The sequence below is a fragment of the Lissotriton helveticus genome, chromosome 1_1, assembly GCF_964261635.1.
Source record: "Lissotriton helveticus chromosome 1_1, aLisHel1.1, whole genome shotgun sequence".
NCBI lineage: Eukaryota > Metazoa > Chordata > Amphibia > Caudata > Salamandridae > Lissotriton > Lissotriton helveticus.
In genome coordinates this window covers 1,807,292,825-1,807,320,245 of record NC_136057.1, presented here as the reverse complement: position 1 = coordinate 1,807,320,245, position 27,421 = coordinate 1,807,292,825, and the positions used below count along the sequence as shown (strand labels likewise).

Here is a 27,421-nt window from a genome sequence, read left to right as displayed (position 1 = left end):
CCATCCAAGATACAACCACCTCTAATTCCCAGTATCGTTATACCCTGGCAAGGATAATGGAAGGGCTTTCCACTCTCCTCCAAAGCACCTAAGTACTCAAACCCCTCTTGTTTTTATTTACAGAACACACATACAACAAATAGCTTTCATGACTCTGTTCCAAGTCTAACTCAAAATATTGTGTTTGCTCATTTATAATGTAAGAGCTAATGAATGAACAGCCACACTTTCGGAGGCCATCTATAAGTCATATAGTTGATCTCTCTGTGTGCAGAAGAGGAAAAATGAGTTTCAGAGTTCTTAGGCCTGCACCAGGAAAACCTGTGCCTCAATGAAAGTTATATTGTATAAAAAGCCTTTGAAAAAGAAAAGGGACAGTATCCAGAATGATCTTCTGATAACAGAGAATACACATATGGCTTTACAGATGCTGTAGCGTCCTACCAGTCGTGGGTACTTGTCAATAAGCAAACCACACATGGAGAGTAGTTGTACATGTCTTTATTCTGCTGCATGTAAGTCATAACTCAACATTCTAAGCTAGGAAGACGGTTTGCTCCATGATGCATTCAGGCCAGTAAGCGATGCCACAATTCTTTTAAAGTATTATTGTATGCCACATTTTTTAATTGCTCAATTTGCACAAACTCCAGCCTTTACCTGCACTTTCACCTCCCGCTTCCGGGTCTCCGCGGATCACGATTGTGTGGAGGAAGCGGGAGGAGGCCTAGTAGGCGGAGCTTGGGGTGGGACTTGCGCTGGAGGCTTCATCTACCACATGTCAGCCCGGACTGGCAGCGGACGCTCACATCTTTATTTCCCTTCATTATTGCCTGTTTCCATTCTTCAGTACACATTGAAAGATGAAAATTTCTCTAAGGATTGTTTATGTGCTGGAAGGTGTCCTTTGCAGCAACAAACAAAACAATCCTGCCTGTAATGCAGGCACCCGTACACTATGGAGCAGGGGTGCCTGCATTGGTGCTAGGCAGCACACAGTGTGCCAGCTCAAGGAGAGAGCAGAAATGCAACATGTCTAGTTGATAGGTGCATTATTCTCTCTCACTGTCGCGCAGTGCAGCATGTTCTCTTGTTTTGTAAATCTGCCCCCAAATGTTTAATGAATGGCTCAATAAGTAATCCAAAACATACCTAGGTCAGTAATACGACTTTCACAGGCAAGAAATGGAACTTTCGGAATCATTTCAGAAAAAGTATACATATAATTGTATTGTTGAAATGCAAATTTCATTTGTACATACCAAAATAAATGTATTTGTTTTTTTCCGAACTGTGTTGAATGCTCTCCTGTTCCCTTGCCAGTGAACATGTAGCATCATAAAGAATTGATGTGTTTCCTAAAAAAGACAGACCTAATGGCGTTGGCTATGCTTTTGCATATAATTGCACATAATCCCACATGGATGAATTGTTGGTGGCCACATATAGCCACTAATGGGTCTGACCAAGCAGTGAATGTTAAAATGACTTACACCAACCTTTGTGAAAGTAATGTAATTACAAGTGTATATGTCCCCTTTAAATAAGAACATAAACAAGGGAATTATAGCAGCAGCAACTTTATTACAGAAGCTAGTGTATTTGCCATTGTTCCACAGTCACATTTGTACACTTGACTCGTTATCAGATTTACCCCTGAGTCTATTCCAGACAATATTAGAAAGATAGAACTTACTGTGCTTTTACCTGGGGTGGAGAAACTGTGAAACTATGTACTCCAAAATCGTTATAAATTTTGTGAACTTAATAGTACAAACACTTAAACAGACTTATTTTTAAAACATTTGTTAAATGTCGGTTTTAGTATAAAAAAAACAGCAAACGCTATTTTATTAGAAGGATATCACAGCTAAAAATATATGTTTGACAACTGTCTCATTATTATGGAACTGTGTGAACTTAGTGACGTGTCAAGGCTGTGTAATTTACAATCAAGTAGAGACTAGTTTGAGAAACCTCCTTCTAGGATGCAATAATAGTCTCTATTAAATGTCAGCTATCATTTCCTTAAAGAGGCGCCCAGATACCCAAAGTTTTATGTCTTCGTGATGAGATGCTTTGCCATGTAGGGTGATCTTCCTTCATCTCACTTCAGTACATAGCTGGTAAGGCATGGGGGCTCTTATGGTGCCCTGGATAGTCTCTTCACTAGGCCTCGGCTGAGCCCTTGGAATGAAGAAGTTGAACTGCTGAAGAAAAGTTGTGAAGAAGAGAAAGAGCTCCATCCTGGCCAGCTGTTCCCCCAAACAGACTCGGCGACCTGCGATAAAAGGGTGAAAGTGAGAAGAAATATTTCAAAGGGCAACCGACCTTGAACTTTCCAATTATTTCTGGATAATGCCTTTCAGCGATCCTTTTAAACATCAGAACATACTAGCACAGGTGTCTCCCACTTTTCTATATACGTATTTTCAATATAAATTATCCTGAGCTACTCATCCTATTAGTGCTGTAATACAAGCCACATTAGGCAAGATTACATTGGGGGGCCACCCCATTCAACATTACTAGCAGTGATCACCTCAGTTCATCATGAAGGATGCCCAACAGTAATGTGACAGAGACTTTGTCAAGTTCATATGCCTGTACATGGGTGATACGTAACAGCCACAGCTGCAATTCTCCTGTCACCAAGGTAATGGAATTAGTAATAAGTCTCCCAGAACGACATGATTCATCATTCAAATATCAGCTTTAAGTACATGTTGGAAATTCCGTCATTTTTCTACAAGCATCAGCTTATTAGTTTTGCATACACATATTTTCCTCTTGAAAGCACTCTTTTAATTTTGGTGGATGTGTATATATATATATATATATATATATATTCATTGAAAAAACCATAGGTTATAGACCATATATAGTTAGGAATTAGCATTTACAAAACCTTGAAAATTCACTGAAAAAACCATAGGTTATAGACCATATATAGTTAGGAATTAGCATTTAAAAAACCTTATTTTACTCACACAAAACCAATGAAATTCCATATATAGTTAGTTGTACTAACTATATATCGCGCACCCGCAATCCACTGCTGATCATGTCACATATTACATCATTCATGACATGGTCAGTGACATCACTGATGACATCACTGATGACATCTCAAATGACATCACTGATGAAATCACTGATGACATCTCAAATGACATCACTGATGACATCACTGATGACAACATCCAGTGACTGTATTTTTCTGTAAAGTTAAAATATGTCTTACATATTGAAGAATGAGTGGATGTATAAGTGTCTGGATGAAGGATTTAGTAGGTGCATGACTGACTGACTGTATGAGTGAGTGGTTAAATGTGTCTCATTGAGTGCATGGGTTAGTGACTAAACTGTCTTAATTTGTGCATCATTATGTCTGTTGTTCTGTAAACTGCTGCATGTGTTGATCAGTAGCTATATGAGTAACTATATGGGTTATTGATTGGTTGCCCAAGCATTTGTATGGGAAACTGGGAGTGTGTGTGGGTGGCTGGGAAGGTGTATGACTCTGTGCATAATGTATGGGTTCAAAAGTGCATGTGGAAACAGCTGTATGGGTGGTTGACTGTGTGCATGACTGTATTGGTGAGTGAATGGATATCTCAGTGCTACATGTCAAAGTAAGTACATATGTAAAACACAGTACATGTGAGAGTTGACATATATAAATAACTGTGCATAAGAGCCAGTGAATGTGTGAGTGGCTGTATGGATCATTGTGCTCTTGTATCCAGGATTGTATAAGTGAGTAAATATGTTTAGTATATGTTTGAATAAGTAAGGTGTGTTTAACTGTATAGTTAAGGAAATGGAGGTGTGATTGATTGTTTGCATGACTGACTAGGTGTGTGTGTAACTTCATGGATGAGTGACAATCTGCGAGTCTGTGTTTACACTGAGTGTATCTAAGGTTATATTAGAGTCTGAAGAGGTTCATCGTATTATCACATGAATGATGTCATCAGTGATGTGATCAGTAATGTCAAATGAGATGTCATCAGTGATGTCATCAGTGATGTCATTTGAGATGTCATCAGTAATGTCATCAGTGATGTCATTTGAGATGTCATCAGTGATGTCATCAGTGATGTCATTTGAGATGTCATCAGTGATGTCATCAGTGATGTCACTGACCATGTCATGAATGATGTAATATGTGACATGATCAGCAGTGGATTGCGGGTGCGCGATATATAGTTAGTACAACTAACTATATATGGAATTTCATTGGTTTTGTGTGAGTAAAATAAGGTTTTTTAAATGCTAATTCCTAACTATATATGGTCTATAACCTATGGTTTTTTCAGTGAATTTTCAAGGTTTTGTAAATGCTAATTCCTAACTATATATGGTCTATAACCTATGGTTTTTTCAATGAATTTCATTGGTTTTTTAAAAGCTAATATCTATAGCTGTAAAATGTATTCTTCTTTAAATCCAAAAATATATTTTATATGTTTATTAATAATTTTTTTTAAATATTTTTTTTGTTTCGCTCCCGGTCCGCGAACCGGGAAGCTTCCCGTTAGCTCAATTTGATTCCGCGATCCGGTCCGCGAACCGGTAAGAAATCAACATAGTGACGGTATCGCGTTGCCGCGTAATGCGTCTTATGACGTACTGCGTTAGCGCACCCGGAAGTGCCCCGGGGCGCGGACCGAGGCGCGAAACGCAGCTCCCCGGAAGCGATCCGCGGCGCGAAAGCGCGACGTATCGCGTTGCCGCGAAATGCGTCTTGTGACGTATCGCGTTAGCGCACCCGGAAGTGTCCCGGGGCGCGGACCGGGGCGCGAAGCTTAGCGACCCGGAAGCTAACCGGGGCGCGTTCCGCAGCGCGTAACATGAGCGTGAGAGGTCATGTGACTTGTTAATAAAACTTTTCATTGGTTCATTTCACTTTTAGTTTCATAATTATGGAAGGCTAGGTCAGGTGACCTAAAAATAACACTTTTCATTGGTTGAGAAGTATTGTTTTTTCCAAATGATGAAAACCCCTCCTTCTTTCCTCACTCTGACTTTCATCATTGTGAGAGGAAGACCTATTTTGCTTGTTGGAAGACCTATTTTGCTTGTGTGAAAATGGCTTCATTGGTTGCTTCAGCTGGTGGACCCCCACCACCACCTCCACCTCCTCATGGGAAGAGAGGACCACCTCCCCAGGTGATTACCAACACTGAGGAGGAAGATGAAGAAATGGATGAGGAGGGAGAAGAACCACAATTCCTGGAAGAGTTGCCCCGGGTTTCCAGAAAGAAAGCCAGTTTCATCTGGCAGTTTTTTTCGATGCCTCGTGGACAAAAAAAAGTCAACGCGAGGTATGTCACCTGCCTCATATGCAAGGAACAATTGTCCAGTGGGACGGACAAAAAATACAGTTATGGTAATCACACCATGCATAGGCACATGACGAGGAAACATCCCCTAAATTACAGCCGGGCGGAATTAAGGGATATGCTGGACAATCCTAGACCAACTCCTGTGGCCAGACCAACAATACCGGTTTCTTTAACACCAGAGGAGGCACGGGAAACTGTGCCAAATATCCAAGAAAATTTTAGTCATATGATACATTTATGTATGCACTGTCGTGCATTATTAGCTTGTGGCAACATGAGCATCAATGCACTCAACCTTTCATATGAACACCATGATTGCCCTAACCGCCCCCAGTAATTTTTTTTTGCTCCTGTTGAGCCCTTTTTAACGCCTGTTTTTTGTTGTTTCCCCCCCCCAAAAAACCCAAAAAAATATAAAATCGTTCAAAAAATACAAAAAAAACAAAAAATGTTCAAAAAATAAAAAAAATATATAAAACAACAAAAATATAAAAAAAAAGTTCTTTTCAGAACTACCTTCCCTTTCAAAAAAAATTGCTACAATGTTTAGCACTCTGACAAGCTCTATTTCTTTTGGTTCGCTCCCGGGTTAGCTTCCCGGTACGCGGACCGGGAGCTAACCAAATTTTTTTTTTTTTTTTTAAAAAGTGTAAGTATAAGGAAAGTAAACAGAGAGTGATGTTAAAAGAAAGACAGCTATAGGGAGTAAAGAAGAGATACTGTTTAATAGATCTATTTACCGAAGAAAAGACAGAAGAGGGTATAATTGTGAAAAACAAAATAGATAACGAAGTGAAAGAAAAAAAAAGAGAGTATAACATTAACAAAGAAGAGTTTCTTGGAGAATGTGAGTGAATGTTCAAAATAAGATTAAAATATGGGGAATAACAGAGAGAAAAAATAGAAAACAGAAAACAAAAAATAACAGAAAAAGATTAATTGAAACAGCAAAGAAATGTAAGTAACATAGAGCCATATCATCAACATAGGCAATAAAAGTTTTGCAGCTTTTATTGGCAGAAATGTGTCGCTAAAGCCGCTTTTGCGGCAGAAAACTGCCGCTAAAACCACTTTTTAACCAGTTTTCTGCCAATAAAAAGAGCAATAATTTTATTAGCTGTGTTCATAATATTCCCCTTAGTGTGCTTCAACTACACAGAGAAAGCATTATGAACAAGTAGTGATAGAGTGATCAGTCAAAGACACTAAGAGTAATAGAGACGGAGTGAGTGAACAAGAGTGAGGAACTATGAGAAGAGAGGGACTGAGAAAAAGAGTGGAAGGAGTTGAGTAAGTAGATAATAGAGAAAGGAATGAGGGAAGTAGCAAAGGCAGGAAACTGAGGGTTAAAGAAATGAAGCAGTGGAACTAATAGAAGTTCAATGTGATAGAAATGTAACGAAAAGAGTACAAAATATTTACCTTATAATTGTCGTTAAATTACTCACTTTTGGTTTTTATACTTTCAATCTGTGAAAGAGAGAACAAACATTTGAAAAATATTAAAACATGTATTTAAAAATTACAAAAGACAAGGGCAAAGATTGAAGGACAAACAGTTTTTCAACAACTTTGACACTTACAGAAGCTTCTGCTTCTCCAGGCCCCCTACACAGTCCTAAAGATATACATTTTAAACTAACAGTATCTTGATGCAGATGAAGTGAGGCCTATCTTAAAACATGGTGCATATTTTGCATTGCTGTTGTTTCAGAAAAGTGTCGCAAGACACTAAAATTTTACATAATTGCTTCAGGATGCCAATAAGATGTCTACTATCCAGAGTTTTGTTTCAGGTGAGGCCTACTCAGGTTGCAGATGAAATTTCGAGTTGTTGAAGAGAATAGAGGACATAATACATGTGAAGGTCTACCAATGACCACTGCACTCTTCAACAAAGTCCAAACCTCCTATGTTTCCCTGGACAGACCTAAACTTGATCTGCACAATGTGATTCGTAATGATAGGAAACACAGGTGATCTAATTGAAATACATGCAATTTATTTTGCTCATTTCTCAATCACATCACTTGCGTTTCCTTTGCTTAGGTATCTCATTGTGCAGATGTAGTCTAGCATATGAAAGAATACGCAGAAGTGCAGCACTGCATGCAACAACTTTGACACTTACAGAAGCCTCACCTTCTCCATGCCTCCTACACAGTTCTACATATACATCATAAATGCAAACAGTACAGAATTAATTATACATGTTAAATGGTTTATTTTTGCTGTTCTCAGAATGTATCAAAATTCACTAAAAACAGTGACTTGAAGGTATTCATCATGTAACAGCGGGGAAAAAAAAACACAATCAAAATGATTGTGTTTAAAAAACCCATACAACATCAGAAATCAAAATTCAGAACTCCTTAAAGTTAACTTACTTTCCATGACGTCCAAGGATGTCCTATGAACAGCTTACACTCTTTTGTGCTGTTATTACTTTCAGGCCGCCACTTTCTGAAAGAAAATCTCCATCGTTTTTAAAAACACGTTACATGCAATAAATGACTTCTTGCTCTCTACCACAATTTTCCTCAAGGCCAAATCTTGTCAGAGCCATTTATAACTCTTGGATTTCTTGTAAGCCAATCCCGTCATTTGGCATTTCCGCAACTTTCAGAATTAAAATGTTGAAGATCATTTTCACAATCCTGGAATAGTAATATCTTCCCCTTCTTGCTCAGTCATGTTCTACTTTTCCTATGACACTGATACAAGCAGACTTACACTACCTCTATGACTACTACAATTATTTAATTCTCTACATCACTTTTAATCACAAAGCAATGTAAAACAGTAGACAGCATTGCAGACTTACATTCCCTCTACTCCATGTTTTGATTGGCTGCTTCAATTAGTTTATAAAAAGATACAGTTTTTCTGAACTCATTCAAAGTGCACGTATTTCTCCATAATGTCCAGTCCTATGGTTAGAAGTTATGTCTCTGAACTACACTTATCCTCAAGGCCAAATTGTGTAGGAGCCATTAGAACTTCTTGAAATTCCACAGAGCACATCCCGAGATTATTTCCCTAAAATTTTGGTTTTAAAAACACCAGGTAAGAGTTTTTAAGGTCATACGGCAATTTTTTTTTGAAAATTAAAACAGAATCATTGCAGAATGACCAGCCATTTCTAGACTTTAAATAAGCTGTGTAATGTCCTGATGTTATTGAAGGGCCGTCATGATATATAATTGCTGCAGTTACAAAAGTCCTTCCTGATATTGACAACTGCGAAGCTACAAAATTTTTAATTAAAGTTGTCAATTTTGTTCCATCAGGCCTACATCGTTGGAACATTAAAATGACATACTGGCCATATGTTCGTATAAATAATGTGGACATCATTTCAGATTTACATTGGCTACACTCCATGTTGTGATCAGCTGCTTTTACTAGCTTATTAAAGGAGACTGATTTACTGTCCGGCAAAGTTAAATATATAAATCTTTCTGAGTCTACACTAGTAGTACTTGATACCATACAGTTCTCGCAGTCATGCTGCCATTGATAAGAAAGCCCAAACAGCTGATCTACATCTACACCTTCAGCATGTAATACATCAAGCATATACATTAAAAACTCCTGACAATCTTGCTGAATATTTTGAGAGAATTGTGTTTGGCCTGAACATCTGTCTAACAGATTTCGAATTTCAGACACACTTTCTATGTTTCTTCTATCAGTGGTACATTTCTCTAACACAGAATTTAACAAACTGCAAAATCTTTGATCAGAATTGACCACAATCTCTTCTTTTACATTTTTTAGAGAAAATAAAACATTAACCACTACATTAGCATAGCAGTTGACACCAGAACTGTTTTCAAACTGAAAACCAACAACATCTTCAACAGAATCCTTTTTGTTTCTGCTTGTAATTTTAGGTTCATTGACTTTTTGTCTTTTTGCTACAACCTCCCCAGTATTGTTCTCATTTCTTCGTTTCCGGCCTACCACACGTTTCTCAAACAAAGGATACTGAGGCAAATGTGGCGCATACTCTCTTCTTAACCTATTGTATTCCTTAACACAATCTAGATCTGCACAAATGTTTGTGACATCACACTCAATCAAGTACAATCCCGATAAAGTTCTAACTCGTGACAATGCCACATATGCCATACCCTCCTTGAACACAGAACTGCCAATATTCACCAATGCACTGTCTACACTTAAACCTTGCGATTTATGAATTGTCACCGCATATGCCAAGCAAACAGGAAACTGCTTACGGCGAACATATAAGTCTTTTACAAGCAAAAATCTAGCAGAACAACGAGCAATTAGCTGTACTTCCTCAATGCCATCAAATTTAATTTTTAAAAATTCAATTCCATCTCTATTTCTGTATTTCACAAAATCAACAACATTACCCATTGATCCATTTACCAGACCTCTTTCAACATGTAAATTCCTTCTTAAAATTATACGGCAGTTCAAGCACACATTCAGAGTCTTTTCAAAACCTGCAGTTTTAGATATACTCTTCTCTAATGAATCCAATTTTGTTTTCAGATTCTCAGACAAAATAATTGTTGATCCCATATGCTCTACTCTATCAATAGCTTCCAGTTTCACAATCTCTTGCTTTTCTAAATGCAACATTTTGTTGTTAAATTTGGCACATTCTGCAAGAGTTGGCATCAAACATATTCCAGATTTCTTCTCAGTAATTTTCTGAAAAATATTCTCAGGCACAACATCTTGTTCTGGATATAAATTTGACAGTAATCGTGCATGTAAAGCTTCTTTCCCATGCTCGGTCACTTTTCCAATTCTAACATCTTGTAGAATAGTCTTGTAAACTTCATCCTTCGCCTGACGCATATTTTCATGCAGTTCAGCATAATTGAAGTTTAACCATATATTGACGTTGCCAATGCTGCCTAGGCACTTCCTGGTATCTTCATGCGTGAGCATTTTGAACACAGGTTGCCCTTTCACTGGTGTCAGCTGCAGAAGATCTCCGAAAACAATGATGTGTTTGCCACCAAATAACACATCATACTCTGTTTTGAGAACTTCTTGCATCCTCAAATGCACAAAGGCAAGCATGACATTGGAAACCATGCTTACTTCGTCAATGATAAGAAGTTTCATTTTCCTCAAGATTCTTGAAACTTCAAAACAAGCATCTCCAGATAGCTTGTGATATTGTAATTTGTTGTCATGCTCCACTGGCAGCATCAGTAAACGATGTAAAGTAATCCCTTTAATGTTATGTGCTGCCAGTCCAGTTGGAGCGGTGACAACACAAGACAGCGATGACTCTGTCCTTTCCTGCAAATAGCATGAAATTGCTTTAATGAGGAAACTTTTTCCAGTTCCCGCTTCTCCACTCACGTACAGTCGGACAGGCTTCAACGACGTACATGAGCACTCTTTCTTGTCATGACTTAATCCATGATCAATTTGCATGGTAACTTCGTCATATATTTTCCTCTGCTCAACGTTGAGTTGTCTTTCCAACTCTTCTAAGTTAACCGCATCCTCCTGAGCATGTGCCATGGCTCTTTCCACTTCATTCATAGCAGTGGCAGCTTCATTTTCAATAACAGGTCCTCCTAGTGGATCCTGACTCAATGAAGCAGAACTCTGACTGTCCTGAGAACTGTCTCTGGCAATCTCGGCTGCAATCGTTGCTTCCTGCTCAATTTCCGCATTCAACATTTCTACATATTTGGGAAAAGCAGGACATTCTATGGTCTCCTTGGCGGCATTGAAAGAGTCTTCGTAACAGAGGAAATCTCCAAGCAGTTCCTCTTCTGCACGCCAAGGCTTGAAAAGTTGCAAAAGTGCTAAATAGAAAAACTCCTTTTTTTCAGGAGAATCACCACTCAATTTTCGATGGTTTATCAAGTGGCATTTTCTTTGCTTGACCAGACATCCCTCACTTCCTATTACAGCATACACTCCTTTCTCAGTATCTTCTTTGATGTTCCTCTTGAATATGTAATTTTGCAGAACCTCATACAGACAAACATTCTCGAGGTGACTGCTTCGATTTGGATAATATGTATCCAACATGTTTGTCTTCAAAATGTCGGTACTGTTTGGCTCCTTTTCCGCCAAATACTCAATTTCCCGCACAGGTTTGAGAACTCGATTACGCGTTGCTGCAAGACCAAGACTCGCCCAAACGATACTCCTGGACTTGGCATAGAGACTTGCTGAAGACAACCGGTCAGAACATTCGTACGCTCCGATTTCTCGATGCGACAACATCTTCAGACTGAAACTGTACAACTTCTTGCTGAGGCTCTTTTCATGGGAAATGTCCTCCCACATATCCTTCAATTCTGTCTTCTCTTTTTTGGTGATGTAAGACGTCACATACCGAGCCACAGCCATACAGTTATCAGCCACAAACTGTATATCCATGTTAGCATTCCACATGGACAAAATCACCGGGTTGTAGTCGTTGATGTACTTGGACTCTTCGTTCCTCTTCAAATTGTAAGTGTTTTTAGGTGATTTCTTCATGACATTGTGTCGCAACGAAGACATCAAACTGTTTACTCTTCCTTTAGAAATCACCGGTCGTGGAAAGCCGAAACGACATTTGGTGTAGAACTTGTCTTTGTTTCGGAATTTACGACGGCAGTACTTTCCACATCGATGGCTTTGGAAACGCAGAACTTTTTCTCTTAGGCTTTTCTTCTCCTTTGCATTTGGAACAGCACACGTAGAATACTGTTGGATGAAACTCATCACTGAGTCTTCTGGATCCGTTCCAAATTTAGGTGCATCCTTGATCCACAGCAACATATGTATATGAGGAGCACCTCTTGCTTGGTACTCTTTTCTCCAGAAGAAATCCAACACCTCTCCAAGAGGTGGATTCTTCTTATTCATGATGAAAGACATCATAGCTTCAAATCTATGATTGAAGTACCTACATACATTGACTGGATCCAAAGAGCACAGTTCTCCGGGTGTCTTGAATTCGATGTTATCTACGTTAGCATTTGCCTCTCGTAGAAATTCAAGTAAGTCTTCCCAGCCATACTCGGCACAGCTCAGAGTGAGGAACCATGTGGGAGTACCTAAGTTCCTCAGCATACATTTTAAATCACCATGACGACGGTACCAGTACTCATTAGTACCACGCTGACACGCCATGAGATTAATCAGGTGAGAATCCAAAATACTATCTTGGACATTGACTTTATCCATAAAGTCACTTGCCGAGATGTTTTGCATGTGTATACCACTTTTCAAGATGTGGTTCACTGCATATGACAGTCCAGACAGATCGCTTTCAAACAGGAGATGAAACAAATAAGGAATGCATTGTCGAAACCTAGCATCTCCTGCATACAATCGCAAAGTCCGGTATTCAGAAGCAGGAATTTGATGAGGTCGCTCATCATATCTTCCTCCCTGACCTGTTGGAAAAAGCTGTGGGAAACACTGAGCTTCCAAACTTTCCTCCCAAACACTAATGGGACTCCCTTTGGCTTGTTTCATTTGAAACAACTCAATAGCATTCCCCATGACTTCCTTGGAATGCAAAGGATGAACACTATAATGTTCATATATTTCTTCACTAGTAGAGGGTTCTACTTTCTCAATTTGACCAGCACACAAATCGCTATCCTCTTCCTCACTTACTTCCTCTTCTGCAACATATACATTCTTATAGTATTTATTATTTTTTTTCAAATACAATGTTGCCTTTTTAACTTTCCTAACATCTACTAAATCTTGCCATATTTTCTTATTCTTTGTCGGAACCCCATTAACTAAGATAACCAGAGGTTCCTCTTCCACTTTTTCTACTCCAATTGTGTTAATGTTTTTCTTCAAATCTAGAGGCAAATAAACAACTCTTCCCTTTAATCCTCTCTGTAAATCTGATGGAGGCAATGTCCCTGTCTTTGGCTCCATTCTTACAATAGCCTGAAAGGGATGGATACTTTGAATCAAAATAGATTCATAAGTATTTAACCCCTTCGCTGCTAGGCCTTTTCCCCTCCTGTGCTGAGGCTTTTTTTGGCGTTTTGGAGTAGTGCGCGCTTAGGCCCTTGTAACTTTTTGACCACATAAGGTATCCACGCCAAATTTGCGTCCTTTTCTTCCAACATCATGTGGATTCTAAAGGCGCCCTGGGTTTGTGGATTCCCTTGGAGGGGGCCCAGAAATTTAGCAAAATATAGTGATTTTTTTGTTTTTTTCAGAAAAATGGGAAAAACGGGCTGCAAATGAAAGCCTCTGGGTGTTTCCCTGAAAATGGTATCACAAAAAGGTTTGTGGGGCTGAAATCTCCATTTTCTCAGCTTTCAGGGAATGACAGACTTTTGTCAGAGAACCGAAATTTTTCACTCAGTTTTGGCATTTTTCTGGGACATAGCCTATTTTTGCTATTTTTAGAGCTTTCCACCTCCTTCCAGTTAATGGTAGAAATGAGTTTGAAAGCAATAATGGATCCTGGAAAGCTTTACATTTTCGAAACGTAGACAAAATTCTGAATTCAGAAAGGGGTCATTTGTCTAAATCCATGAAGGTTTCGTTATAGAAACTAACAGTTAGATATTGGAATATTTGAAATTTTGTTGAAAAAAACAGCCTTTTGTCTCAACGTTTTCACCTATAACTTTTTCTAATTTTGACAGCTCTTGGAAAGCAATATACCGTTACATCCGTTAGACCTTCCTGGTTGTGGGGATATATAGGACTTGTAGTTTCACCAAGAACCCGACGAACCCAGATCCAAAAACTGAGCAGCAACTTGCAATGGTATTTTTTCATTTACTGGGTATAGTGCACTTTGTCTTGGAAAATGTATACATGGAATAATCTGTATGAAAGACACCTATGTATTTCTGAATTGGGTACAAATTATAGACTTCAGAAACAGTATATAATTGCACATTTTCAAAGTTGGGAATACTCATACTAGCATGAGAATTATTGGTCATTTTTCATAAAGATTTTTTTTTTACTCAATGTCTTTCATTCAAAGGGAGAAATGCATGAAAGCTCAATTGGTAATAACAGTTGATTTACAAATCTGAATTACCCCAAGTGTCCCGATAAAAACGGTACCTCACTTGTGTGGGTCGGCCTTGTGCCTGCGACAGGAAACGGCGGAAAATGCAACGTGGTCACACCTAAATTTAGCAGTTACAAATTGACCCTTTTTTGGCAAAGTGCCTACCTGTAGTTTTTGCACCCTAGCTCTGCCGGCACCTAGGGAAACCTTGCAAACCTATACATTTTTGAAAAGTAGACACCCAGGGGAATTCAGGATGGGGTGACTCGACTGCCTACCACCAGGTTTTGTTACCCAGAATCCCTTGCAAAGCTAAGTTTTTCACAAAATAAACACATTTTCCTCACATTTCTGTGGTGGAAAGTTCTGGAATCTGCGTGGATCAACAAATTTCCACCCACCCAGCGTGCCCCCAGGTCTCCCGAAAAAAACGGTACCTCACTTGCGTGGGTAGGCATAGTGGCTGCGACATGAAACAGCGCAAAACGCAGCATGGTCGCACCTCAATTTCCCAGTGAAATTTAGCACGATTCGGACAAAAAGACTACCTTTTGTTTTTGCGCCGTAGCTCTGCCAGCACCTAGGGAAACCTAGCAAACCTATACATTTTTGAAAACTAGACACCCAGGGAAATTCAGGATGGGGTGACTCGCCTGCCTATCCCCAGGTTTTGTTACCCAGAATCCCTTGCAAACATAAAAATTTGACCAAAAAAACACATTTTCCTCACATTTCTGTGGTGGTAAGTTCTGGAATCTGCGTGGATCAACAAATTTCCACCCACCCAGCGTGCCCCCAGGTCTCCCGAAAAAAACGGTACCTCACTTGCGTGGGTAGGCATAGTGGCTGCGACATGAAACAGCGCAAAACGCAGCATGGTCGCACCTCAATTTCCCAGTGAAATTTAGCACGATTCGGACAAAAAGACTACCTTTTGTTTTTGCGCCGTAGCTCTGCCAGCACCTAGGGAAACCTAGCAAACCTATACATTTTTGAAAACTAGACACCCAGGGGAATTCAGGATGGGGTGACTCGCCTGCCTACCCCCAGGTTTTGTTACCCAGAATCCCTTGCAAACATAAAAATTTGACCAAAAAAACACATTTTCCTCACATTTCTGTGGTGGAAAGTTCTGGAATCTGCGTGGATCAACAAATTTCCACCCACCCAGCGTGCCCCCAGGTCTCCCGAAAAAAACGGTACCTCACTTGCGTGGGTAGGCATAGTGGCTGCGACATGAAACAGCGCAAAACGCAGCATGGTCGCACCTCAATTTCCCAGTGAAATTTAGCACGATTCGGACAAAAAGACTACCTTTTGTTTTTGCGCCGTAGCTCTGCCAGCATCTAGGGAAACCTAGAAAACCTATACATTTTTGAAAACTAGACACGCAGGGGAATTCAGGATGGGGTGACTCGCCTGCCTACCCCCAGGTTTTGTTACCCAGAATCCCTTGCAAACATAAAAATTTGACCAAAAAAACACATTTTCCTCACATTTCTGTGGTGGAAAGTTCTGGAATCTGCGTGGATCAACAAATTTCCACTCACCCAGCGTGCCCCCAGGTCTCCCGAAAAAAACGGTACCTCACTTGCGTGGGTAGGCATAGTGGCTGCGACATGAAACAGCGCAAAACGCAGCATGGTTGCACCTCAATTTCCCAGTGAAATTTAGCACGATTCGGACAAAAAGACTACCTTTTGTTTTTGCGCCGTAGCTCTGCCAGCACCTAGGGAAACCTAGCAAACCTATACATTTTTGAAAACTAGACACCCAGGGAAATTCAGGATGGGGTGACTCGCCTGCCTACCCCCAGGTTTTGTTACCCAGAATCCCTTGCAAACATAAAAATTTGACCAAAAAAACACATTTTCCTCACATTTCTGTGGTGGAAAGTTCTGGAATCTGCGTGGATCAACAAATTTCCACCCACCCAGCGTGCCCCCAGGTCTCCCGAAAAAAACGGTACCTCACTTGCGTGGGTAGGCATAGTGGCTGCGACATGAAACAGCGCAAAACGCAGCATGGTCGCACCTCAATTTCCCAGTGAAATTTAGCACGATTCGGACAAAAAGACTACCTTTTGTTTTTGCGCCGTAGCTCTGCCAGCACCTAGGGAAACCTAGCAAACCTATACATTTTTTAAAACTAGACACCCAGGGGAATTCAGGATGGGGTGACTCGCCTGCCTACCCCCAGGTTTTGTTACCCAGAATCCCTTGCAAACATAAAAATTTGACCAAAAAAACACATTTTCCTCACATTTCTGTGGTGGAAAGTTCTGGAATCTGCGTGGATCAACAAATTTCCACCCACCCAGCGTGCCCCCAGGTCTCCCGAAAAAAACGGTACCTCACTTGCGTGGGTAGGCATAGTGGCTGCGACATGAAACAGCGCAAAACGCAGCATGGTCGCACCTCAATTTCCCAGTGAAATTTAGCACGATTCGGACAAAAAGACTACCTTTTGTTTTTGCGCCGTAGCTCTGCCAGCACCTAGGGAAACCTACCAAACCTATACATTTTTGAAAACTAGACACCCAGGGGAATTCAGGATGGGGTGACTCGCCTGCCTACCCCCAGGTTTTGTTACCCAGAATCCCTTGCAAACATAAAAATTTGACCAAAAAAACACATTTTCCTCACATTTCTGTGGTGGAAAGTTCTGGAATCTGCGTGGATCAACAAATTTCCACCCACCCAGCGTGCCCCCAGGTCTCCCGAAAAAAACGGTACCTCACTTGCGTGGGTAGGCATAGTGGCTGCGACATGAAACAGCGCAAAACGCAGCATGGTCGCACCTCAATTTCCCAGTGAAATTTAGCACGATTCGGACAAAAAGACTACCTTTTGTTTTTGCGCCGTAGCTCTGCCAGCACCTAGGGAAACCTAGCAAACCTATACATTTTTGAAAACTAGACACCCAGGGGAATTCAGGATGTGGTGACTCGCCTGCCTACCCCCAGGTTTTGTTACCCAGAATCCCTTGCAAACATAAAAATTTGACCAAAAAAACACATTTTCCTCACATTTCTGTGGTGGAAAGTTCTGGAATCTGCGTGGATCAACAAATTTCCACCCACCCAGCGTGCCCCCAGGTCTCCCGAAAAAAACGGTACCTCACTTGCGTGGGTAGGCATAGTGGCTGCGACATGAAACAGCGCAAAACGCAGCATAGTCGCACCTCAATTTCCCAGTGAAATTTAGCACGATTCGGACAAAAAGACTACCTTTTGTTTTTGCGCCGTAGCTCTGCCAGCACCTAGGGAAACCTAGCAAACCTATACATTTTTGAAAACTAGACACCCAGGGGAATTCAGGATGGGGTGACTCGCCTGCCTACCCCCAGGTTTTGTTACCCAGAATCCCTTGCAAACATAAAAATTTGACCAAAAAAACACATTTTCCTCACATTTCTGTGGTGGAAAGTTCTGGAATCTGCGTGGATCAACAAATTTCCACCCACCCAGCGTGCCCCCAGGTCTCCCGAAAAAAACGGTACCTCACTTGCGTGGGTAGGCATAGTGGCTGCGACATGAAACAGCGCAAAACGCAGCATGGTCGCACCTCAATTTCCCAGTGAAATTTAGCACGATTCGGACAAAAAGACTACCTTTTGTTTTTGCGCCGTAGCTCTGCCAGCACCTAGGGAAACCTAGCAAACCTATACATTTTTGAAAACTAGACACCCAGGGGAATTCAGGATGTGGTGACTCGCCTGCCTACCCCCAGGTTTTGTTACCCAGAATCCCTTGCAAACATAAAAATTTGACCAAAAAAACACATTTTCCTCACATTTCTGTGGTGGAAAGTTCTGGAATCTGCGTGGATCAACAAATTTCCACCCACCCAGCGTGCCCCCAGGTCTCCCGAAAAAAACGGTACCTCACTTGCGTGGGTAGGCATAGTGGCTGCGACATGAAACAGCGCAAAACGCAGCATAGTCGCACCTCAATTTCCCAGTGAAATTTAGCACGATTCGGACAAAAAGACTACCTTTTGTTTTTGCGCCGTAGCTCTGCCAGCACCTAGGGAAACCTAGCAAACCTATACATTTTTGAAAACTAGACACCCAGGGGAATTCAGGATGGGGTGACTCGCCTGCCTACCCCCAGGTTTTGTTACCCAGAATCCCTTGCAAACATAAAAATTTGACCAAAAAAACACATTTTCCTCACATTTCTGTGGTGGAAAGTTCTGGAATCTGCGTGGATCAACAAATTTCCACCCACCCAGCGTGCCCCCAGGTCTCCCGAAAAAAACGGTACCTCACTTGCGTGGGTAGGCATAGTGGCTGCGACATGAAACAGCGCAAAACGCAGCATGGTCGCACCTCAATTTCCCAGTGAAATTTAGCACGATTCGGACAAAAAGACTACCTTTTGTTTTTGCGCCATAGCTCTGCCAGCACCTAGGGAAACCTAGCAAACCTATACATTTTTGAAAACTAGACACCCAGGGAAATTCAGGATGGGGTGACTCGCCTGCCTATCCCCAGGTTTTGTTACCCAGAATCCCTTGCAAACATAAAAATTTGACCAAAAAAACACACTTTCCTCACATTTCTGTGGTGGTAAGTTCTGGAATCTGCGTGGATCAACAAATTTCCACCCACCCAGCGTGCCCCCAGGTCTCCCGAAAAAAACGGTACCTCACTTGCGTGGGTAGGCATAGTGGCTGCGACATGAAACAGCGCAAAACGCAGCATGGTCGCACCTCAATTTCCCAGTGAAATTTAGCACGATTCGGACAAAAAGACTACCTTTTGTTTTTGCGCCGTAGCTCTGCCAGCACCTAGGGAAACCTAGCAAACCTATACATTTTTGAAAACTAGACACCCAGGGGAATTCAGGATGGGGTGACTCGCCTGCCTACCCCCAGGTTTTGTTACCCAGAATCCCTTGCAAACATAAACATTTGACCAAAAAAACACATTTTCCTCACATTTCTGTGGTGGAAAGTTCTGGAATCTGCGTGGATCAACAAATTTCCACCCACCCAGCGTGCCCCCAGGTCTCCCGAAAAAAACGGTACCTCACTTGCGTGGGTAGGCATAGTGGCTGCGACATGAAACAGCGCAAAACGCAGCATGGTCGCACCTCAATTTCCCAGTGAAATTTAGCACGATTCGGACAAAAAGACTACCTTTTGTTTTTGCGCCGTAGCTCTGCCAGCATCTAGGGAAACCTAGCAAACCTATACATTTTTGAAAACTAGACACCCAGGGGAATTCAGGATGGGGTGACTCGCCTGCCTACCCCCAGGTTTTGTTACCCAGAATCCCTTGCAAACATAAAAATTTGACCAAAAAAACACATTTTCCTCACATTTCTGTGGTGGAAAGTTCTGGAATCTGCGTGGATCAACAAATTTCCACTCACCCAGCGTGCCCCCAGGTCTCCCGAAAAAAACGGTACCTCACTTGCGTGGGTAGGCATAGTGGCTGCGAAATGAAACAGCGCAAAACGCAGCATGGTTGCACCTCAATTTCCCAGTGAAATTTAGCACGATTCGGACAAAAAGACTACCTTTTGTTTTTGCGCCGTAGCTCTGCCAGCACCTAGGGAAACCTAGCAAACCTATACATTTTTGAAAACTAGACACCCAGGGAAATTCAGGATGGGGTGACTCGCCTGCCTACCCCCAGGTTTTGTTACCCAGAATCCCTTGCAAACATAAAAATTTGACCAAAAAAACACATTTTCCTCACATTTCTGTGGTGGAAAGTTCTGGAATCTGCGTGGATCAACAAATTTCCACCCACCCAGCGTGCCCCCAGGTCTCCCGAAAAAAACGGTACCTCACTTGCGTGGGTAGGCATAGTGGCTGCGACATGAAACAGCGCAAAACGCAGCATGGTCGCACCTCAATTTCCCAGTGAAATTTAGCACGATTCGGACAAAAAGACTACCTTTTGTTTTTGCGCCGTAGCTCTGCCAGCACCTAGGGAAACCTAGCAAACCTATACATTTTTTAAAACTAGACACCCAGGGGAATTCAGGATGGGGTGACTCGCCTGCCTACCCCCAGGTTTTGTTACCCAGAATCCCTTGCAAACATAAAAATTTGACCAAAAAAACACATTTTCCTCACATTTCTGTGGTGGAAAGTTCTGGAATCTGCGTGGATCAACAAATTTCCACCCACCCAGCGTGCCCCCAGGTCTCCCGAAAAAAACGGTACCTCACTTGCGTGGGTAGGCATAGTGGCTGCGACATGAAACAGCGCAAAACGCAGCATGGTCGCACCTCAATTTCCCAGTGAAATTTAGCACGATTCGGACAAAAAGACTACCTTTTGTTTTTGCGCCGTAGCTCTGCCAGCACCTAGGGAAACCTACCAAACCTATACATTTTTGAAAACTAGACACCCAGGGGAATTCAGGATGGGGTGACTGGCCTGCCTACCCCCAGGTTTTGTTACCCAGAATCCCTTGCAAACATAAAAATTTGACCAAAAAAACACATTTTCCTCACATTTCTGTGGTGGAAAGTTCTGGAATCTGCGTGGATCAACAAATTTCCACCCACCCAGCGTGCCCCCAGGTCTCCCGAAAAAAACGGTACCTCACTTGCGTGGGTAGGCATAGTGGCTGCGACATGAAACAGCGCAAAACGCAGCATGGTCGCACCTCAATTTCCCAGTGAAATTTAGCACGATTCGGACAAAAAGACTACCTTTTGTTTTTGCGCCGTAGCTCTGCCAGCACCTAGGGAAACCTAGCAAACCTATACATTTTTGAAAACTAGACACACAGGGGAATTCAGGATGTGGTGACTCGCCTGCCTACCCCCAGGTTTTGTTACCCAGAATCCCTTGCAAACATAAAAATTTGACCAAAAAAACACATTTTCCTCACATTTCTGTGGTGGAAAGTTTTGGAATCTGCGTGGATCAACAAATTTCCACCCACCCAGCGTGCCCCCAGGTCTCCCGAAAAAAACGGTACCTCACTTGCGTGGGTAGGCATAGTGGCTGCGACATGAAACAGCGCAAAACGCAGCATAGTCGCACCTCAATTTCCCAGTGAAATTTAGCACGATTCGGACAAAAAGACTACCTTTTGTTTTTGCGCCGTAGCTCTGCCAGCACCTAGGGAAACCTAGCAAACCTATACATTTTTGAAAACTAGACACCCAGGGGAATTCAGGATGGGGTGACTCGCCTGCCTACCCCCAGGTTTTGTTACCCAGAATCCCTTGCAAACATAAAAATTTGACCAAAAAAACACATTTTCCTCACATTTCTGTGGTGGAAAGTTCTGGAATCTGCGTGGATCAACAAATTTCCACCCACCCAGCGTGCCCCCAGGTCTCCCGAAAAAAACGGTACCTCACTTGCGTGGGTAGGCATAGTGGCTGCGACATGAAACAGCGCAAAACGCAGCATGGTCGCACCTCAATTTCCCAGTGAAATTTAGCACGATTCGGACAAAAAGACTACCTTTTGTTTTTGCGCCGTAGCTCTGCCAGCACCTAGGGAAACCTAGCAAACCTATACATTTTTGAAAACTAGACACCCAGGGGAATTCAGGATGTGGTGACTCGCCTGCCTACCCCCAGGTTTTGTTACCCAGAATCCCTTGCAAACATAAAAATTTGACCAAAAAAACACATTTTCCTCACATTTCTGTGGTGGAAAGTTCTGGAATCTGCGTGGATCAACAAATTTCCACCCACCCAGCGTGCCCCCAGGTCTCCCGAAAAAAACGGTACCTCACTTGCGTGGGTAGGCATAGTGGCTGCGACATGAAACAGCGCAAAACGCAGCATAGTCGCACCTCAATTTCCCAGTGAAATTTAGCACGATTCGGACAAAAAGACTACCTTTTGTTTTTGCGCCGTAGCTCTGCCAGCACCTAGGGAAACCTAGCAAACCTATACATTTTTGAAAACTAGACACCCAGGGGAATTCAGGATGGGGTGACTCGCCTGCCTACCCCCAGGTTTTGTTACCCAGAATCCCTTGCAAACATAAAAATTTGACCAAAAAAACACATTTTCCTCACATTTCTGTGGTGGAAAGTTCTGGAATCTGCGTGGATCAACAAATTTCCACCCACCCAGCGTGCCCCCAGGTCTCCCGAAAAAAACGGTACCTCACTTGCGTGGGTAGGCATAGTGGCTGCGACATGAAACAGCGCAAAACGCAGCATGGTCGCACCTCAATTTCCCAGTGAAATTTAGCACGATTCGGACAAAAAGACTACCTTTTGTTTTTGCACCGTAGCTCTGCCAGCACCTAGGGAAACCTAGCAAACCTATACATTTTTGAAAACTAGACACCCAGGGGAATTCAGGATGGGGTGACTCGCCTGCCTACCCCCAGGTTTTGTTACCCAGAATCCCTTGCAAACATAAAAATTTGACCAAAAACACACATTTTCCTCACATTTCTGTGGTGGAAAGTTCTGGAATCTGCGTGGATCAACAAATTTCCACCCACCCAGCGTGCCCCCAGGTCTCCCGAAAAAAACGGTACCTCACTTGCGTGGGTAAACATAGTGGCTGCAACAGGAAACGGTTCAAATTGTACGGTGGTGAATTTACATTACCTTATTGCAAAACTACCTTGATTTTGGGGGGGGGGGCATCTGAGTTTGTGGCCCGGGGCTCGGTGGTATTCTTTGCAAAGTAGCAAACCCAAACAGTTCTGAAAACTAGACACCCGGGGGACTCCAGGGAGGTATGGCATGCATGGGTCCCCCAATGTTTTCCTACCCAGAACTCTCTGCAAACCTTAAAATTAGGTAAAAATTGCACTTTTCCAAACTTTTTGGCGTGGGATCGCCGGGTCGGCAAAAAAGTCATACCACCCTGCGTTCCCCTTGTTCTCCCGAGTAAAAGGATACCTCACTTGTGTGGGTGCCCCAAAGCAGAATATGCCAAAAATGAATTTTGAAAAAAGTAGTTTTTACTCATATTTACGTTTTACAAATTAAGCACCCCAGCCTAAGTCACATGCCTTTGGCCCACCCACACAAGTGAGGTATCATTTTACTCGGGAGAACAAGGGAAACACTGGGTGGTAGGACATTTGTTCCGGCAGCGAGATCCCACCCAAAAAAGTATGGAAAAGTGGGTTTTTTGACCAAAATTTCAGGTTTGCAGGGGTTTCTGGGTAGGAAAACATTGGGGGACCCACGCATGCCATACCACCCTGGACTCCCCTGGGTGTCTAGTTCTCAGAACTGTTTGGGTTTGGTAGTTTCCAAAGATGCCTGCCAAGCCCCGGGCCAAAAGCTCAGGTGACCCCCTCAAAAAATAAGATTATTTGGCTAAAGGTAAAGTTTTTGTCTCCACAGTATGAATTGGGCCTTTTCCTAAAGCAGCCGCTATGCCTACCCACGCAAGTGAGGTACCATTTTTATCGGGAGACCTTGGGGAACGCTGGGTGGGAGGTAATTTGTGTGTGCCCAGTGATGCCACGCTTTCCCACACTAAAACGTGTGAAAAAACTGATTTTTTACCATGCAAAAAATGAGGTTTGCAAGGGATTCTGGGTAAAGGAACGTTGGAGGATCCACGCAAGCCATACCTCCTTGGAAGCCCCCGGTTGTCTACTTTTCAGAAATGTGTGGGATTGGTAGGTTTCCCTAGATGGCTGTCTCGCACGGGGCCAAAAACCCAGGTAACCCCTCTTGCAAAAGCTGGTGGACTTAGGGGTTACCTGGGTTTCTGGCCCCGTGCGAGACAGCCATCTATGGAAACCTACGAAACCCACACATTTCTGAAAAGTAGACACCCGGGCGCTTCCAAGGAGGTATGGCTTGCGTGGATCCGCCAACGTTCCTTTACCCAGAATCCCTTGCAAACCTCAATTTTAGCAGAAAAAAATCAATTTTTTCACACGTTGTAGTCTGGGAAAGCGTGGCATCACTGGGCTCACACAAATTACCTCCCACCCAGCATTCCCCCAGGTCTCCCGATAAAAACGGTACCTCACTTGCGTGGGTAGCCATAGTGGCTGCAACAGGAAAAGGTCCAAATCTAACAGTGGTGAATATAAAATACCCTGAAGCAATATAACTTTGATTTTTTGGGGGGGAGGCACCTGAGTTTTTGGCCCGGGATGGGTGGTATTCTTTGGAAAGTAGCAAACCCAAACAGTTCTGAAAACTAGACACCCGGGAGAGTCCAGGGAGGTATGGCATGTGTGGGTCCACCAATGTTTTCCTACCCAGAACTCCTTGCAAACCTTAAAAATAGGTAAAAATAGCACTTTTCCAAACATTTTGGCGTGGGATCGCCGTGCCGGCAAAAAAGTCCTACCACCCTGCGCTCCCCTTGTTCTCCCAAGTAAAAGGATACCACACCTTAACAGAGTTACTCAAAAGTCAAACATTCAAGCACGGCTATCTATTCCTCAAAGACACACACATACAGGTTGGATTTGGCACGAGGGCGAGTGATGGTTCAGTACATAAAATTTTATTAACAAGATATTTCAAAAAAATGAAATGCTCTGTCAATAAATAAATGCATAAAAACTGAACCAGTGACTCGCAACTCGTGAGCTGTAAAGCCACGACAAGGCACCAACCGTTTTACAGGCCATTCACGCACCTTTCATACCTGATACAAACCAGACCATTGACACCATCCGAATGGAAAAGCAACACATAACAACAATCACAATAAGGGGCAAGGTACACCCTACTGCAGAAATTAGAAAAAAAACAATTATTACTGCACACCCATCTAATCCGCAAGCACACACACATACTGGTTGGATTTGGCACGAGGGTGAGTGATGATTCAGTACATACAATTGGATACGCAAGTAATTTCATCAAAAATGAAATACACTGCGTATAATTGAAAGTATGATAAACTGAACCACTGACTCGCAGCTCGTGAGCTGTAAAGCCACGTCAAGGCACCAACCTCTTTACAGGCCATTCATACACCTTTCGTACGCGTGACACATACAAAACATTCACACCGCCAGCCGCGGACCCATCACATTTCAACACTCACACCAGCAAACAGCGCCATTCAAGGGCCCATCACTTTCACACGCCCACATTTCTGACACTGCAACTACACAAAATGATGGACTGTGTGGAGTGTCACTCAACTAGCAGTGTGTGTAGTGACCAACAGAAAGTAACTACTCACACACCGCCTGCCGAGCGCCAGTCCACCCACACCACCATCCAAGCACCAGACCATGCACACTGCCAGCCAAACACCACTCAGCGCACACCGACAGCCAACTACCACTCCACACACACCACCAGCCAAGCATCACTCCACGCACACCACCAGCCAAGCGCCACTCCACAAACACAACACCATCCAAGCACCACTCCACACACGCCGCCAGCCAAGCACCACTCCACACACACCGCCAGCCAAGCACCACTCCACTCACACCGCCAGCCAAGCACCTAACCATACACTCCGCCAGCCAAGCAAAAATCCACTAACCCCCCCAGCACAACTCCAATCCATGCACTATTCCAGCCAAGCACCAGACCACGCACACCACCAGCCAAGCGCCTGTCCACGCACACCAACAATCCAAGCACAATCCTGCACACACCACCATCAAAATTAGAATTTTTTAAAGAAATACCACAAATCAAATGTAGAAACCTACAAATCTGCTAACACAAATTCAAAACCTAAATGCTTTGCACTAATGCAAACCTAAAAGCAAACAAAAAAATATTACAGAAAACAAACCAGACAGTACACTTACAAGCTCAATGAAACTCCCAAAACTTCTTTTGTGTGTGGTACGATTTAAAACAAGCTGGCACACACAATCCAGGATTTGAAGGACAGTCAGGACAGTGCATACGAGACTCCCTCCGCACTTCTCTTCGCCAACAGACTCTACATCTTTTAGTGGGTTTGTCTTTTGCAGTTGTGGGAGGAATGTATTCTGGAAAGTGGCGATCTTTCAGTCTAGCCACTTCCTCCACCACTCCAAATCTTGGCACACTTGCCTGTTCCACTAGTACAAGGCTGCCTATTATAGTCTCCTGAAACTTAACAAAAGGCATCTTTGACTCAGGACAAGATTTCTGGAAAACAACAAAAGCATTAAAGGATGCCAAGTGGAAAAGATGGATAGCCAACTTCTTGTACCAAACGTAAGCCTTTCGAAGAGCAGCATAAGGTTCCAACCTCTGATCTACTCTGTCAACACCACCCATGTGCCTATTATAGTCTAAAATGCACACAGGTTTACGCACTTCAGCAGTCTCACCCCGAACTGGCAGAGCTTCAGTGCTTTCGTCATGGATAGTAGTCAGCATGTAAACATCTCTCCTGTCTGAAAACTTCACAGCTAGAAGCTTCCCACATCGCAATGCAGTAGACTGTCCCCGCACAAGCCTTTTGCAAACAAGTTCTATTGGAAAACCTTTCCGGTTACTGCGCATCGTGCCACATGCAACAGTGCCCACTTTGGCCAACTCCTTGAACAAACGCACACTAGTGTAGAAGTTATCTACATATAAATGGTGGCCTTTGTTAAATAATCGTCTACCTAGTTCCCACACAATTTTCTCAGTCACTCCAAAAGTGGACGGACAAGCAGAAGTGTTAATGCTGGAATCCTTACCGGTGTACACCCTGAAATTATAAACATATCCAGTCTCACTGTCACACAGCATATACAGTTTGATGCCATAGCGTGCCCTCTTACTAGGAATGTATTGCCTAAAAACCAAGCGGCCCTTGAACAACACCAAAGACTCGTCCACAGCTATTTCTCTTCCAGGTGCAAACATCTCAGGAAAACGATCAACAAAGTGATCAAGGACAGGCCGAATCTTAAAAAGACGGTCACAATCAGGGTGATCGCGTGGCAACGCTAAATCATTATCAACAAAATGCATCATGCGAAGAAGAAGCATATATCGATCACGAGTCATAAGTGCTGGAAATATAGATGTTGCCATCAAGGGACTAGTGGACCAATAAGAAGACATTGATGGCTTCCTTAGCAAGCCCATCAAAAAAGTTAATCCCAAAAACTTCTTCATCTCTTCAACATATGTGGGAGACCAATGGGTAGCTCTGGAATGGGGCTTAAGGCTGGCACTGTGG

The 27,421-nt window shown here is 42.6% G+C and overlaps 1 protein-coding gene across 1 annotated transcript in view; it reads right to left on the bottom strand.

Moving 5' to 3' along the window:
* Positions 1 to 1,564: 1,564 nt before the first annotated feature.
* The window catches only part of LOC144753053 (cytochrome P450 2D6-like), a 466,095-nt gene continuing 440,238 nt past the window's right edge, over positions 1,565 to 27,421 (bottom strand). Inside the window, exon 9 of the mRNA XM_078640854.1 lies at positions 1,565 to 2,281. Within this exon, the coding sequence (XP_078496980.1) occupies positions 2,103 to 2,281 (179 nt within the window). The 3' untranslated portion in view covers positions 1,565 to 2,102. The remainder of the gene's footprint in view (positions 2,282 to 27,421) is intronic.